Below are 17921 nucleotides of genomic sequence, written 5' to 3'. Positions count from 1 at the left end.
TTAGCGATAAGAGAAGAAAAATTGTTTGTCTAAGCAAATTTTAGATTGATAAAATATACATAGCTTCAGCCAGGTTTCTAGCTCCCCCCAACAAAGTAAGGTGCCCCCAAAAAGTTGCCTTGTGCTAGGTCCCCCCAAAAAATTGCCTTGTGCTAGGTCCGCTAACACTTCAGGTCCCCCCAAAAAATTTGAAAACTAAATTTTACTACTTGTATTAACATTTATGTTTACAAATCTTTTGCTTTTTATATTTGATTTTAGTAAGATAAGAGATCTTTTGAAATTAGCTGAACAGCCCCCAGAGTCTCAGTCAGATCATCTAGGCCCCCCCAACAATCTAGGTCCCCCCAAATATTTTGGTAATTTTAGCCCCCAGGTTCTTTAAAGGCCAAAATAATTCTTAGCCCCCTCCACAGGAAAGAATCCGTGAATCACGTGCGTGTGAAAACCAATTTCCGAGTATGTGATCCTGCAAAAAATCACATGCGTGTGAAAATGTAATTCACAATCCATCTTTTCTCACTTGCTAAATAGAATAGAAGTGAGTTACTTTTAGGGTATTAAACCTCTCTCTCTAAGAAAGACAAACAATCCTATTTGTGATTTTAGATCTATTCAGACACTCCATTTAAGTTGAGAAAAGATGGCTTGTGAATTGCATTTTCACACGCTTGTGATTTTTTTCAGAATCACATGCACAGAAATCAGTTTTACCAAGCATGTGATTTCCATACTTTTTCCTGTGCTCCCCCCCAAAAAAAGTAAGGGGGGCTGAAGCTATAATGAATATAGTTCAGGGTTATGGAATCTGGGGGAAGCTGAGTGTTGGACGTCCTTAAAACATGTTTAAAGCCGCTGCGCCTGTTGCAAGTCAGGGACTCCAGGTTGCATTTGTTGGGTTTTTGAGTGGTTTTTGGCGTTTGTGTATGTGATTGCTGTTTTGTTTTTCTGCTTGGCTTTTTAAACTTTATGTCTATTGGTTTGTTGGTTCTTTTTCGCATAAAATTCTCATTTCTTGACAGAATGTTTGATTGGATTGATTTATATATTTAGAAAAAAACGTATAATTATAAAAATATTAGTCCTTTAGTATGTTTCATCTTTTTTTTATTTAGTATTTTCAACACTTTCTCTCCTTGAGGTCAGATCTCTGATCTTCACCATATATATTATATACCGTCTTAACTCCATTAAAGCCATTTGATTTGAGTTGATTAATGGTGTATTAAAAAATGCACGATTTCTCTTTTGCACTCAGTATGCTTTTAAATCGAAATATGAAAATAATCTGTAGTGTAACACACGCACATGTCTTTCCAGAAGAAGAAGAAGACCAAATTAGTGGCAAAAGGATGGAGTGTTTGTCGTCACTTGCGCGGCAAGTTACACACTCGTTATTTGTTAATCCCATCGGGCGATCATTTTGAATGAAAAAAAAAAGTTAAAAAGGGCGTGCTATCAAGTTATCGTGACATGTTATGACAGAAAGTATGATTGATAAACTTTGTGGAGTTATCAAAAACAAATTTGTTGTTAAAGAGATTTAACAATAAATGAAAATACAGGCCAAATATCAACAGTCCCATGTTTCGACCAATTGTCCCAAGTTAAAGCAGTTGCCGGTATATATAACAAAAAGTACCGTGAAGTACAATCGCATCGGGTAACTTGCATCAGTGGAGGGAAACTTGCATATCCATGAAATGACTGACCAATCAAAGCAGCAAAACTTCAAAACAAATGAACTATGTAAGTCCGCTTGCAGCTCTATTCTACCATTATTGTTCTAATTTAACCTTTAATTTATGACTAGCCAGGTCATTCATTTGAAGACTATGCATGTTAGCCTCCACTGATGCAAGTTAACCTATCTTAATTACAAGTTTGCAGACCACTGCGAGGACACATAGGCCTTTATGAATTGCTCATACATTTTGGGTTAATTATTACATTGTTTTAATATAGACAGGCATGCAACAATAGTGACACTTGCAATCATATCCAAACTTTTTTTCTCTTTCCAGGTTACACTAAAGGTTCTCTTTAAATTCTTGAACTGAGGATGAGTTGACTATTTTTGAAGGCAAACTATTACACTGCTTAATGCAATGATAGTATTAGGGAGTTACTCTGGGGACTACAAACACCATATATCGTTCCCAAAAATTATTACCAGTTCAGAGTCGTGCATTCTCATAGGTCTTCCTTCTTGGTTACATTTTTTAGGGACCCAAGATTTGTCATTAGTAATTTATATTAAATGTTTATCAATCTTGTGTGTTTTTCAGTTTTGGTGACCTGACAAATGACAAATGTTACCTACAGTTTTTCGAAATAGTTCAGGAGTGAGGTATGTGAAAGTATGTCTGATTAGAGCGGCCATTGAATTAGTTTTCTTTCACCTGATTTGATATGTGTTGGTCAAATTTTGATTTCTACGTTAATTTTTTTTGTGTTTTTCTACAAAAAAGTGTTTTGAAAGCTAATTTTTCCTTCTTGCTCAAGTGGTGATTTTTTATTTATATGTCAAGTGCTGCAAATGTTCATTTCGTTGTTTCTGACTGTTCTGAACCTTTTCACTTTTTCCGGTTAAAATTTGAAGGTCATAGGCTTATAGGCTTCCTTTGTTAATCAATCATGTTAATTATATACATTTCTTTAGTTCTTCATACTTACCAAATTATAATAAACTGCAAAATTACCAACCAACTGAAATTTCCTTATTTGCAGCACTAATGTTCATTTTGACACCAAACAATGTGCACCCATAGGGGACAAATTAAGATTTTGGTCACTGATCTTAATAAGTGTATGTCGGTGTTGTTTACACTTTTGGCAAAAACGTGAAGTTTTTTTAAACAGGTTTTAAAATAAATACAAAATGTACCTTTTCTTAATGTGATATCAGGAGATCGTCAAAGGATTGAAGATTCCATTCCATTTTTCCCGAGCCTTCTAGAGAAACTAAACCAGTACTTATAACCTCTTAAAGTTAGGAGCACGTTAGGATTAAACGATTCCATAATGAAAATGGATTATGGATTCCATGTACCATGAGCAATAACTTTTAATCTAATGGGGCTTTAGAACTGAAATTTGGCAGGATGGAGCAATTATGTATTTTCTATTCCTAAATAAAAAATCTTCCAGATGGGAGCAGTTTGGGATCACTTATTCCTAATTTTTCTTTGAGTTCAAGCCTTTTTAAACCAGTTTAAACTGAGGATTTTAGTATGTTTAGTTGATATTAAGTAGTTCAAATTTAACTATTTGGAAGGTTTAGGCTCTTAAGAACACGAAAATAAGATTTTTCACTAGAATAGAGCATCTAAGGATTATCAAATCCTTCATTGAAAGTAACATACTTTGCCTTATCCGAAATGAGCGTCTTAGTCTGGAATGAAATATCTTACAAGGCTCTAAACTGATTTTTTACGTTATGCATGATATGTCGTTTCGTTAATGACCTAAAATAAGCTCAGATAGAGCCCCAAAGGATTAATAATTCCATTTTGCAAAAAGTTGTTGGGGGGTAGGTTCACCACTTTAAAATGCAACTTTTAATCCCAAAACGCTCGCAAAACCGCACTTTTATTTTGGTATCTAAGAATGTTTTAAGTTAAGTGGAAGTGACTTTTGATTTATTTTAGATTGTGATCAGTCCATTTTAATGATGAAATGCATATTTTATAATTGTTCAAGTTCAGAGATGTTTTTCGGATGGAATTTCGGACCCAAAAGTGCTCTTCATCATTGTTTCATAAAATATAGAGATCATGTAACAAGTTCAGACCATCAGAATCAATCCAAGAGCCACTTAACTCTCATAATTCTTAAAATCTAATATTTTGGAATATTGGATCCTTCTTCGCTCTTGGGACCAAAACCAAAAGTTCTAAATTCGTGTGTTACACCTTTATGGAAGATTTCATCCCAAAATGCTCGTTCAAATTCATTTTATTCAAGAAAAACCGTTTTTTAGAAAATTTAATGTCAAGTTTTCGCCAAAAGTGTAAAAAACACCGACGTACAGTATATATTTTTGCGGGTACTAAAATTTTGCAAGTTTTTAGGCAGAATTTGGCGAATTTTAGTACTGTTAAAATGTTTTTCAAAAACACAAAATTGCGAAGTTTAATACACACTACAAAAAGTTTTCAAAATAGGCCGAAAGTTCTCCAATATGGTAGATCAGACTGGATCAGAAACAAAATACTTTCATGTGTGCCTCAGTGGCAGAAAGTTTTTTCCCATATCAAAGGTGAGACTAAAATAGGGAAAAAAAATTAAGGACCCCTGAACCATCTCACCTAGAATCACAATTTCGTATTGAATGATTTGAAAATAGGCTCCAACATTAAAATAGTACCAAGAATAAATTTAGTACACACTAATTATGCATCATCATTTTTTTAAAGGAGTGGTTTGTGGTTACAGTTCAAATTTGAAATGATACAGTTCTAGCAGTCAGAATTAAACATGTTGTTATTTAATAAATGACCTAGCCTAAGGCTTACAATTCTTTATACCAAATTTTACAGTATTGGGAAAATGTTTGTACATAGAGTATGGAGGATAAAGTGTCCGGGGTAGTGAAAGATTCACAAAATTTGCCTTGTTCGGGGGTATAAAATTTCCAAAAAATGTTATATCCTCCACCCACCCCATATTCAATTTTTTTATGGAAAAGCCCATTTTGGGACATGTTATAGCTTACCTGCGCCACGCTTACAATTTGATCTTACCACTTTTCTCTCAATCTTAGAATATAATGAATCAAAATCCAGAAAATATAAAAAGTTCTCCAAGAAGGACAAGGCAACAAACTAGAAATAGTCCAAACTCAAAATTGTTCAATGCAGCATGGCCAAAACCACCTACGAATCCTACAAAGAAAAGTCACATAAAAAGTAATTATTTTTTCAGCTGCTTGATTTATTAATTTACTTTCGATCTGTATACTCTTAGGTTCCAGATAAACCCCCCCCCTGCTTTAATTTTTCGAAAGTTTTCCAACTTCCCGACCTTATAATGACCCCCCTGTTTATTAATTTTTAAGAATATTTTCAGCTGTCAAAGAGAAGGCCCCTTATTTTACTCTACATAGCCTGATTTTAGCCTATATTTACCTCATTTTTGGGTTCTCAGAAGTACCATTTCCGATCCCCCCAGCAATTAGGTCCCCCCCTGTTTATTAAAATCTCGAAAATTTTCCAACCCCCCGTTTATTTGGAACCTAAGAGTACATATTATTTTGAGCCGGAAACAGGATTATTTCCTTAGAAAATATGAATGTTTTGGGGAATACGATTTCTATACAGTATCCCGCTTTGTAGCAAGTGTTATTTTATCCATTTAAATTGTGTTTTCACAGCTGTGGATCATGAACCGTTTACAAGATCTTGGAATGAATGGCGACAAAAACAATCAGAATGTGCCGTTGAAGATATGGAAGTAGACAGCTTTGATGTTAACACACCCACTACCCTTCCTAAGTAGGTTTCTTTGATCTTCACACAAAAACTTTGAATTTGCATACCAAGCTTTCTAATTATGCCTGAAGAATATTTCTTATGATAGTTTTGTCTTCATTTGCCTTATACTGTTGCGATGATACTTCTTTTACGTACAAACTATTGTCTGTGCTTTTTTCTCATGTTACAATTTATTATTTTATTGAATTAAATTTTATGTTTACAAAGTACGATTATAACATTTTTATCAAAACGACTTCACTTAATTTTTTCCTTTTTGTAGTCCGGTAGCTACCAAGCCCAGCGCAACAAGGAGCATATCAGTAAATGAGTTGAAACCAGCATCAGATGGGCGACCATTGTTAAGAGCAAGACGATCACAATCTGACCAAACAAATCCTCCAAACTCTGTCACCTCACCTTTCAAACCAATAAGCTCAAAAGTCAAAAAAGTAAATATCACGTCCAAAAACATTATACCATTTGGGACTCATTACAAATACAAATTACAATTTTTTTATATCAGGCATGGCCTGCTCTCAGTGATGGTCAATTCGTTTGAATTATAAAAACAATGATTTGGCTAAATTTAAATAAAAAGACAAAGGAAAAAAGATTGTTTTAGATTGGAACTTTTAGTGAGGTCAGGTAGCACATAAAAACGTAAGAATACTTCAGATGTTGATTAAAGCATGAAATTTGGCACAGATGATCCTTAGAGGGTCTAAAACTTAATTTTAAACAGTAACACCAAATTTTGCCACCTGGCCACCTGCCAAATGACGTCATCAGGTGGCTTAGCAAAAATTTATTTTTTTGAAAATATTTAAAATCTGATGGTATCAGCGGAAAGAGCATGAAATGCTGATGAAAATTGAGGTATAAAACATGCCTTGAAAATCTTCCTATCAAAAGCTATGGAGGTTGAAAGTTTTTTGATGACGTCATCATAAGCCTTTCCAGGCAAAACTTAAAAACCTCGTAATTTTGGTACAAATTGACCAAATTTCATGTTTTAACATGAATTCATATCAAAATTCATTGCTTTTTCCGATTCCGGTGTTCAAATTGAATTAAAAGCTTTAAATCCTACAGAATACTAAAACTTAGATTTTGAGCTTTACAAGGCAAATCGACGCAGCGTTCTCCCTTCAGGAGCACAGAGTTGTACAACCAACTATCTTTTTTTGATGTTTTAAGCCTTCCTATGTTGTTTAGACCCAAGCATCAGATGGAACTTCAAATTTTGACATGGATTCATGTTTAAAACACTAAATTTGGTCAACTAGTTCCGTTATAAAATCCCGTTTAGGTTTTGCCTGGAAAGGCTTATGATGACGTCATCACAAAACTTTAAACCTTCATAACTTTTGATAGGAAGATTTTGAAGGCATGTTTTATACCTCGATTTTCATCAGCATTTCATGCTCTTTGCGCTGATACCATCAGATTTTAAATATTTTCAAAAAAATAAATTTTTGCTAAGCCACCTGATGACGTCATTTGGCAGGTGGCCAGGTGGCAAAATTTGGTGTTACTGTTTAAAATTAAGTTTTAGACCCTCTAAGGATCATCTGTGTCAAATTTCATGCTTTAATCACCACCTGAAGTATTTTTGTGCTAACAGACCTCACTATTTTATGATTGTTAATTTCATTTCATCTTAAATTGCTACTTTTCTAGGCTCCAGAACCTTTAACAGCCACAACACCAGCAACCAGTTCAACAGCAATCTCCAACACAAAGAAGAAAGCATCATCAACACCCAAATCTCTCTTCATTGTTATCCATGTTAACCAGGTTCAATTAGGTTCCATCAAAGGACCGGCAACAAGCCCGGTCAAGGTGTATGCAGATAAATTCATTATTCAAATGGAAGATGAATCATCCAAAAAAGAAATTAGTTTCAGAGTACCATGCAAAGATATCCAAACACTTTCTGTAAGTTCGGTATTTTACATAACTTTAATAAGGTTAGAAAGTTACTTACTTACCTTAGTATTTCAGACAAAGACGACCCTATAATTATAGTGTACAAATTTCTACAACTCCCTTTATAAAACACGCCCTTCTACCTAATGACAACTTATCATTTTCGCATGATATACCCATCCCCCAAGAAAGCCACTATTTTCTAAGAACTTTCGCTAGTAGATTAATTTTACCTAAGATGGTCAGTATTACTGTTAGCATCTACTGTACTTGAAATATTTTACGCTCTCACTTAGTAAGTTTCCTGGTCAAAAAGTTAAGAGTTCAATACTTTGGTACTTTTTTAAGGGATATCTCTAAACCACCCATCTCGTGATAACGAGTGCTTGCCAAAATATTTGAGTATTGCTGCCATCGAGACAAAAGGTCCAATCTCAAAAGTGTATACGAGAAGACTAAGACTTTTTTTACTTTGCTTGGCCCGCTGCATAAAAAGGGTCAATCTCAAATTTTTAGATTAGCAAAGTATTTAATGTCTTTGTTTTTCAGTCACTAATTTTGAGATTGAACCTTTTGCTTCGATATGCAGCTTGATAAAAAGCTCTCGTTTTTGTGCCCCTCAATGGTTTTTCCACAAAGTTTATTACTGTATATTTGACTTTTTTCCATAAATAAATAGGTCAGTCTGTTGAAGAAACCCTTCATTCTTTCATTTGCAACAAAAACAATCCATTACATCTCTGGTGGACCTCAGAAAACCAAATCTAAATCCCATGCAGCTTCTGAAAGTAAGTTGCAACGTTTGGTCGATTCTATCAAACAGATTTTCGTTATCATTGTGAACAGAGCTTTATGCCAGAGTTAGAAGTGAGGAGGAATTTTACTGGAGATTGGACTATCCTATCAGGAATTATTGGAGGGAAACACAAGATAGGGTTTATAAAGGTTATCTATCTATGTAATTTATTCTTTATGATCAAAATAATGTATGACTTCAAAGTCATATAAAATATCAGAAATATTCATTCACCCTCCCCTTAATTATTGGACATCAAGTACCTTTTTTGTAGTAAGTACGAAGGTATGACCCGGCAAAGGATTGAACTCACGACCTTGCGCACCATACCTTATCGGCCAAAACTTAGTCGGCCCTAAGTGACTAAATTTTTACGGGCCGACTAAAAATTTGTGCAGACTAAAATTTGGGCCAAATTAGAAGTTTATAATTAAGCTTATTTACTTAACCCACTTTTCATATCGGTATTACTTCAACAAAGAATTTACGAATTAAGTTTTATAAAGCTTTTTATAATTTCATGGTTTATGTTTTAGTCGGTCTTGATTATTAGTCGGCCCTTAGTGACTAAATTTTTACGAGGTGACTAAAATTAGGGCCGACTAATAATTAAAGCCGACTAAAATTAAGGCCGACTAAGTTTTGGCCGATAAGGTAGTCGGGTGATCGACCTTTGTACTACGGTCTCTATTGAAATTGAAAAACAGATAACCCAGGAAAGCGTCAGCTCAACCAATGCTCCCTATTATAATCGCGCCTATTTGATCTCTTATTTCAGTGAAAGTTTGTTTGAATCTGGCATACGATGAACATGTTCCAGTTGATGTTAAAGATGACCTTAAAGAGCTTGTAAGTTTTTCCTTGCTGATTTATAAAATGCTATGATATACCAGGGCCCAGTCAAACACTGCTGGAAAACCCGGAAAATATAAGACCTTTAGAAGGACTTTGGAAGGTCGGAGAGTTTTTACATAAAGTTGATCCCACCGAAGGGAATTGTAGGAAATTAAAAAAAGAATGGTTTCGTAGTGGTTCGTAGCACCAGATTTTCATTTACTTTTTTCCTTTTGCACCAACTATATGATGGACCTTCAGATCTCATAATTAAATATGCCATTAGTTATGAAATCAGCTAATCATATTTTTACGAGGTGACTAAAATTAGGGCCGACTAATAATTAAAGCCGTTACTAAACTGGAACAAATCGATTTACTTCAAAATAATAACTCTATCATCAATGAATCGTTTATTACGTATATAAATTCATCTGCAGAAGAATCTATTCCCAAAATTGAGAGATCAAGATTATACCAACCATGGCATAACGATGAGGAATTGAAACGTCTGTACGGATTGAAAGATGAATTAACTCTTCGTAACAATAGTAAGGGACTATTTACTATTAGAAAGAGGATACGATTACGATCAAAACATCTCAGAAATCAGTATTATAAATCAGAAGCTGAAAAGATCAATCAATTTGCCATCAATAGAGAACTCGACAAACTCTTTTCGAGGGCTAAAAACCAAGAGACAACCCTTAGAAGCACAACTGCAAAATGCCCCCCAGAAAAGCTTCTAAAACACTTCCAAAAACATTTCAATCCTAGCCGTGATAACCTCATAATCCCTGAAGAACTCTCGACTAACGTGCCAGATTTTATAAATGAGCTTCGTAACATTTCCACCAACATCCCTATAGACACTGATACCCCGTCCATCGAGGAAATTCAAAAGCACCTTCATCAACTAAAATCAGACAAAGCTAGCAATGACATTGACCCTGAAATCCTCAAAAAATGCGAGCACCCGATTATGCTCCAAGTTATCCATAAATTGGCAGAAAATCTTTGGTCTAATCTGGATCTACCAAGCGCCTGGGGAAACTCGAGATTGAAAACGCTTTGGAAAGGGAAAGGTTCCAAATCCGACCCAACCAAATATCGGGGAATCAGCATTGGCTCGACTGTATGTAAATTGATGATAAATATCATACTGGATCGAATCAGACCGTGGTATGAGGCACAAATCACAGATGAACAAAACGGATTTAGAAAAAACAGAGGTACAACAGACGGAATTTTCACTATCAAAAGAACACAACAAATATCCAATCGAAAAACGCAACCACTCTACTTACTGTTTGTTGATTTAACGGCTGCATTTGACCATATACCCAGAGACTGGCTATTTCAATCAATCAGAATTCGCTTTCCTGATAATGCTGACCTAAAACTATTCGATATCTTAGAGAAGTTATACAGTCAAACATCCTTGACCTTCCATGAAGCGAACACTTCATTCCATGTATCATCAGGTGTTCGTCAAGGAGGACCTGAGAGTCCTCTGTTGTTCAACCTCTACATTGACTACGTCATGCGAGTCTTTATTAAAAAATGTAACTTTACTGACTAGGTTAGTTTCTTTAAACATAAGTATCGAATCAATCCAAGATCGATCTCTAGAGCAGAACGACTTCGAATGCGAAATCAGAACGGGAAGCTATCAGGTGAATCATCACTCCCATGGTGTGGGTACGCAGACGACCTGATACTTTTCTTGACTGATCTTTCATCTCTACAATCAGCGTCAACACTTCTAGACAACTTATTCGTTAAATTTGGTCTTCGAATCAACGAAACCAAAACCGAGACGATGATTCTCCATCACTGCTACCTCGAGACAAACTATCCTGATAGCATCATTGATATTCGCAATGTCCCGTTGAAAAATTCAGGCCAGTTCAAATACCTTGGTTCGCACATCTCTCCAAATGCGCCTAATACTGGAGACATTGAAATCAACTATCGCATTCAGATGGCACTTGGAAAATTCGCCAGTATGACAAACCTCCTTCAGAATCATGGAATTCATCTATCTATAAGAGTTAAATTTTTTAACTCCTTTTGAGAAGTAGACTAACGTACTCTTGTCAGAATTGGAATCTGACCGCAGCGCAATTTGATAAGCTTGATTCAACGTACAGAAGTCTACTTCGCAAAATGATACGACGTGGTTTCAGTCGAGTCGATACTGAAGAAGGAGACTTTCGATTAAAAATTAATAACGCTAAGCTCCATTCTATCTGCCATACTGAAGACGTCAGTAGTTTCATTCGAAAACAGCAAAAGAATTATACAGGACATGTCGTTCGAATTAAGTTAATGTTTAATTCCGATAAATATCATAGAATCGGAAGAACAACTCCCTCTCTCCTAGAGCAGGTGTTGTCAGATAACAATTTGACTATCGACAGATTTATAAATTTGAATATGAAATAGTGATTTTTACCTAACAATTTTTTATGATTAAAGTTTGACTTAGGTCCCATTTACTAGTTATAGTTTATATGGTAAAATAATATATTTAGTATGAAAAAATAAAATGTTTTCTCCTGTCAGAACTACAAACAACAAAGAGTGGCCGAATTCTTTTTCCTCTTAGAGAGACGATGTTACAATGAAAGGGTAATTAGTCCTCTCTGGGTCCCTCTGTCTTTATCCTGGCTTGGGACAGGCTGACTGTCATTTAAGACAGTCAGGCGACATTACCCCAGCGGCCTGTACAAGATGACAACAAACTCCAGGTAGACTGACAGGAGAAGAAAACAAAACATGAATCAACAAAGGTGTAAACACCTTAGACTCCTTTGGAGCCGACTGCACTAGACACCAGGCAGGGGACATCCTCGCACATCCTGATGTACTAGGCAAATATATATAGTATGAAAAAATAAAATGTTTTCTCCTGTCAGAACTACAAACAACAAAGAGTGGCCGAATTCTTTTTCCTCTTAGAGAGACGATGTTACAATGAAAGGGTAATTAGTCCTCTCTGGGTCCCTCTGTCTTTATCCTGGCTTGGGACAGGCTGACTGTCATTTAAGACAGTCAGGATATATATATAGTCTAGAAGTATAAAACCTTCAACTACTCAAAATGGAAACAATAAAGACAAAAACCCACAAATCAAAAAGACAATACAAATACACCAAAAATCTAGAATGAACATTCGCAGAAAATCAATCAGGTTGGAGTAGAAAAGGAAAATATGATGACATAGAAATCCGTCAATGTAAAACTAGTGATCTAAAATGACTTTAAGGAAGAAAGTAACTCAATATGAGTTAAGATGGAAAGAAGTAACTCAATATGAGTCAAAAAATATTTCAAAAAAACACATTATCTGTTCCTCAGTTTTCGACCTACACAGGATTTCGGCCATTTGTGAAAATATCCTCCTATATGATGGAAATAGGGTTGTGTAGGTAGGCCAAGCAGTGTTAGCTAGACACTATATATATTATATATATATATCTGTTTTTATCTCAAACTTTGCAGTTTGTTGTTCGGTTAGCAGAGCAAAATCTTTGGCCAGTAGAAGATAACAAAACAATGGTTGCTGATGCTTCAAAAGCTGTAAATAAAACGTAAGTGTCAAAAGAATAAGTTGCCATCAAAGCGGTTTTAAATTATTTCATTCTCGAGCAATTTCATCCTGACTTATTGTATACTTTACTTTCCATAGCGTCAACCCTGACATTTGGGGTGGGGGGGACGAAAACTGACAGCTAAAATTCAGCCAAATATTTGGGGGGAACTGATATGTTTGGGGGGAGGCTGGAATTTCAATGGCAAGGCTGACTATTTCTTCTATTATTTTTCTTTATGAGAGGACCAATTTTTTTGCCTGGGACCTAAACCTGGGCTGACCTTATGCTTTCTGAGGGATTCGTTTAGTCTCATTGAGTTCAAAAAACGATTTCAAGAAGTACTCACTTTTGTCCCAGTTGCTAAGCTTCATTCCCTTTAAGATCTACGTCACAAATTGACTCCTTGTAGAAAATTAAATCATTAAAAACAACAATTTTGTTCTACTTTCATAGGCCAGTCAAAAGAGAACATCCAAAAGAAATTGAACCTGAAGAAGAAGAAACAAAGAGCACTGGCAAAACATCAATCAAAAAGAACGACAAACAACAAACACAACCACAAGTAACCCAAAAGAAAGAAGTCATTGAAGTGAAAGCGATACCACCAAAAGTGTCGAATAGTGAAGATAAGAAAATTGTCGATCTGACTGACGAAGCAAAATGTAAGAGAGCTAATAGAATCTTTTGGTTGACAGGTCTAACAAAGTGCAGTTCTCCTATTTTGATTAAGTCTAGAAATCTGGAAAAGAAAGTAAATATTTTGTGCATAATGAGTTATTGGGGTTCTCAACAACACGTCAAAAGACTTAAAGTTTTTCTTGAGTGCCCACCTTTTATTAGCACTATTTGACATTAACTAAGTTATGAAATATAGGCGTATCTCACACTATCAATTGACTGTACATAAGAGTGAGCCAGAGCAGGCCAGAGCCAGGTTCTGGCTAAGCTACACACCTTTCTTGTCACTGAATTGATATCCTTTCTTTTCTTTGTAGTATCACCGAAGACGATGCTCTCTGTCAGGAAAAGGACCACTTCATTAAAGGTAATATTCTAAAATACTACTACTAGCTATATTTATTTGAAAGCGTTTGACATGTTTGTGGTATGTTGTGCGCAGATTTGTAATACTTGCGCAGGTTTGTAATACCTGCGCAGGTTTGTAATACTTTCTGCGCAGATTTGTAATACCTGCGCAGATTTGTACTAAACGCTTTCGGCGTTTTGTTCTTTCAATACAAACATGGGATTTTGCTTATTTTAAGCATTTTCATTTTTCTTATAAGCATCAACTTGATAAGAAACGAATCAATATCTTTTAATCTAATGAAAATTGGCTTTCGGCGCTTGGTTCTTTCAATACAAACATGGGATTTTGCTTATTTTAAGCATTTTCATTTTACTTCGAAATAAACAGTTACCGACAGGAAATAATTTTTATTTTTACGAGTTGTTGATTAGTTTCTTATAAAAGCAGTTCTTATAAAAAGATTATATGTTCATGTTATTCTTCGTACCTTGTTTACTTTGAAATAAACAGTTACCGACAAGAAATAATTTTTATTTTACGAGTTATTGATTAGTTTCTTATAAAAGCAGTTCTTATAAAAAATTATGTCCGTGCTATTCTCATAAACAATTTTTATACAGTGGAACCTCTAATTAGCGGACACCATCGGGGAAAGGGGTTAGTGTCCGCTAATTAGAAGTGTCCGCCTTTTAGAAACTTTTGATCTCGGAGCTCTAATTTTAAAATTAGGCCATCCCAGGGTGTCGAAAATACAAAATTAGGGTCTTAAGAACTTATCTGCAGACACTAGGCCATAGAAGAACAAGAGAAAGGTTATTAAAATGCAACAATTTAGTTTTTAACAAATAAAAGAAAATCAGTAATTTTCTGATTTCTTTGGCCCACCTAAATTCGTTGAATGGGTCAAGGGAAAACTGGAAATTTGTAGAAATAATTTGAATAATAAGACTAATAAGTGCTTGAAATAAAAATATCTAAAATTTTTTTTTTCGATTTTGGACGTCTGTGACCCGTTTGATATTCAATGTCCGCTAATTGGAGAGCTAAAATAGGGATTTTTGCTAATTCATGCGAAAAAATTTGTCCGCTAATCAGAGGGTCCGCTAATTGAGTGTCCGCCATTTAGAAACTTTATTATGAGGATTTGACTAGGAAACGGCTGGGGAAAATGAAATTGTCCGCTAATCAGAGGTGTCCGCCTTTTAGAGTGTCCGTTAATTAGAGGTTTTACTGTATTACCAGATAAATTTCTTATAAAAGCACTGCTTAGAAAAGAAATATTAATTGACTATTCATTCGATGTGCTCAATAATCACAACTTTATTCGGGTATTATTTTTTAAGTCTTTTTAAATGCATTTTGATCGCATAATAGAATTTGGTTACCAATAAAAATATCAATTCCAAATTACAAATCTGCGCAAAGAAGTAAATACATTTCTACGCAGCTCAAGTATTACAAATTTGCGCAAAGTTTATTACAAATCTGCGCAGGTATTACAAATCTGCGCATAAAGTATTACAAATCTGCGCATAAAGTATTACAAATCTGCGCAAGTATTACAAATCTGCGCAAGTATTACAAATCTGCGCACAACATGGTATATACACCTTTCAACCTGGACGATTCTTATCACTAACGGTTTCAAAACATAAAGTATATATCTTGTATTTAACGTTAATTTAGTCAAGTTGTTAGAATGCTTAAACTAGTTTGTACTTGGCTGCAGTGATTCAGGGAATGTTTCTACATTGAATAAGTTTTAATGGGAACTTACCTGGCGTTTTAAAGGCGTAAAAGTCCCAAATATCTCATGTAAATTCATTAGTTCATTAGGGGTTGATTGTCAAGGTGATTTTTTTATTATGTTTCGGGAATTTTTATGTGAAAGGTAATTTGCTACTTGAGTTCTAGAAGAACCTTTCTGCATTGGAACTTTAACTAAGTTTTAACTATATTCTTATTCAGATCTCTCCTGAAAAGCTTTCATCGAGTTTGGATTCCAATCAGTTCAAAGTAGCCCGTAGATGCAATTTTGAAGAAAGTGATTCTCTTGAGGAAAGAATTAAAACATTAGAGCACGAAGCCGCTCATTATCAAATGCTTGCCGCCCAACAGCGAATGATCATACAATCGCTTGAATCAAACGCCCGCCAAGACGCCCAACAAGCTGAAAATTATTCACAAATGTTGAAAGAAGAAAGAGATGTTTTAAATGAAGAATTTACAAATAAACAAAACGAAATCACAAGCGTGTTGAATAATCTTAAGATTGAAAAAGATTTAGTCAAAGCTCTTGAATCTCAGTTAAAATCTTGCCGTGATGAAATCACCCTTAAGGACAATATTGTGGCAGGTAAAAATGACGCTTTGCGTGTCCGAGAGGAAACTATTTTAGAGTTGCGGTCGCGCGTACGGACGCTCTCCACCGCTGAACAAGAACGAAGGAACAATGATACCGAGACCGTCTCCTTGGAGGAGTACACTGAACTTGAACAGCGACGCCAGCGTGTGCAAGCGGATCGAGACCGATTTGAGACAAACCTACAACGTACAGTTTACGAATTAGACCTTGAAAGATCATCTAAGAATACACTGCAAGCTCAATTCGACACGCTTCAAAATGAGAACCGAAACAAAAGAGACATGATAAACACGTTGAGAATCGATTATGAACAAATGGTCCGCCAAAAAGATTCGCAGATTCAAAACCTTCAATCAACATCACAATCTCAAACAAGTCAACAAGTGCAAGAACTAAGAAACGAACTCGAAAACAACCGAATCCAAATAGAAGAGCTACAATCCGAACTGGCCGATACTAAATCGCAACTTGAAATTCAGATTCAATTAAACACTCCAAATACTTCCGGTGATAGTCCGTCACGTGATTGGATCCTAGGACGTGGCGAGATCACAATTACAGACACGGTATTAGGAACAGGCGCATGGGGAAACGTCAAAAACGGCAAATTTCGTGGCACAGATGTCGCCGTGAAACAAATTCACCTGTTAATTCTATCGCCACACAATCGTCGCCTTTTCGAGCGTGAAATGTCGATCGCGTCACGGTGTCGTCATCCGTGTCTCGTACAGTTTATTGGCGCCACGAATGACGATGGGACACCGTTATTCGTCATGGAACTTCTTAAAACTGATCTACGCTCTGTCCTTACTAGAAACCCTCTCTCAAACGATGAATGTCTCAATATAGGGTACGATATCATCAGAGCAATAGTCTACCTCCACAAATCCAAACCTGTCCCAATAATCCACCGTGATATCAGTAGCTCTAACATTCTCCTTTACCACGGAGAGAATGGATGGCGCGCCAAACTGTCAGATTATGGAGCAGCTAATTTTCTGAGACTTTCAATGACACGTCACCCAGGAGCTTTGCTATATTCTGCACCGGAAGCAAGCACCATAGATCAATCTACTAAGGTATGAAAAAGCATCATTTAATCTTTTAATGAGAAAAGAGGAATTTAGTAGCGTGGTGACTCCACTGACCATTAAAATTCAGGGCTTTTTTCCTTTTTCAAGTCAACACGCTATTGCCAACTGTTAAATATTTTCCCACAATATTTAAGTTTTTGATTGAACTTGTCTTTTCTATTTTTGAAGAACCAATTTATATTTGTACATGATAAGGGCCTTCATATTATATTACATAAGTGCATGTTCTGCCAGGTTTTTACTCACATAAAAGCTCCCTGATTTATCGCTTGTTTTTTCTCTTTTCAGTTGGATGTTTACAGTTTTGGCGTTTTGTTCTGTGAAATGTGTACCCGTGAATTACCGGTCCCCGAAAATCGTCGTGAACAAGTCATGAGTGTTGGAAACACTGGTTACCGGACCTTGATCAATAACTGTTTACGTCGAGACGTCGAGAAACGTTTAAACAGCAGTGGTGTTTTACAAGTGTTTGAAGAATGGATGAAATGAATGGATTGTTGAGTTGACGTTTTGAGGGGCGTTTTGTTAGCGAAAGGTAAGTGGAAAATGTCCTTCTTTCTAGTGTGCACTTGGCACTTGGCATTTGTTTTTTTCTCTTCGTCTTTTGAGCTTTGATTTGCCGTTATTAATTAAGTTTGGTGTAACTCACCCTTGTGTTATTGATACACTGCTCCCAAATGTTCTTAGAATGTTTGTTGAGATGACCCTTAGTAGTTCAAAAGGTTGTTGAGTACAAAACTAGGATTAAGGCGTACCAGACTGTGTCATTTATTGATAGAATGTTAAGTCTGTTGATA

At 35.7% G+C, this 17921-nt stretch overlaps 1 protein-coding gene across 1 annotated transcript; it reads left to right on the top strand.

Annotated features, from left to right (window-relative positions):
• The first annotated feature begins 4760 nt into the window (after positions 1 to 4760).
• Positions 4761 to 17700, top strand: LOC136811790 (uncharacterized). The gene is made up of 11 exons (XM_067068417.1): positions 4761 to 4910; positions 5375 to 5495; positions 5758 to 5926; positions 7158 to 7415; positions 8086 to 8194; positions 8981 to 9051; positions 12544 to 12632; positions 13089 to 13297; positions 13631 to 13680; positions 15634 to 17109; positions 17413 to 17700. Exons 1-11 carry the CDS (start codon positions 4772 to 4774, stop codon positions 17611 to 17613), a joined length of 2892 nt encoding a protein of 963 aa, XP_066924518.1. The 5' UTR covers positions 4761 to 4771; the 3' UTR covers positions 17614 to 17700.
• The last annotated feature ends 221 nt before the right edge of the window (positions 17701 to 17921 follow it).

The sequence above is a fragment of the Clytia hemisphaerica genome, unplaced genomic scaffold (genome assembly GCF_902728285.1).
Source record: "Clytia hemisphaerica strain Z4C2 unplaced genomic scaffold, Clytia hemisphaerica genome assembly, whole genome shotgun sequence".
Lineage (NCBI taxonomy): Eukaryota > Metazoa > Cnidaria > Hydrozoa > Leptothecata > Clytiidae > Clytia > Clytia hemisphaerica.
The sequence above is the reverse complement of the archived record's forward strand: the minus strand, read 5'-3'. Positions and strand labels throughout refer to the sequence as shown.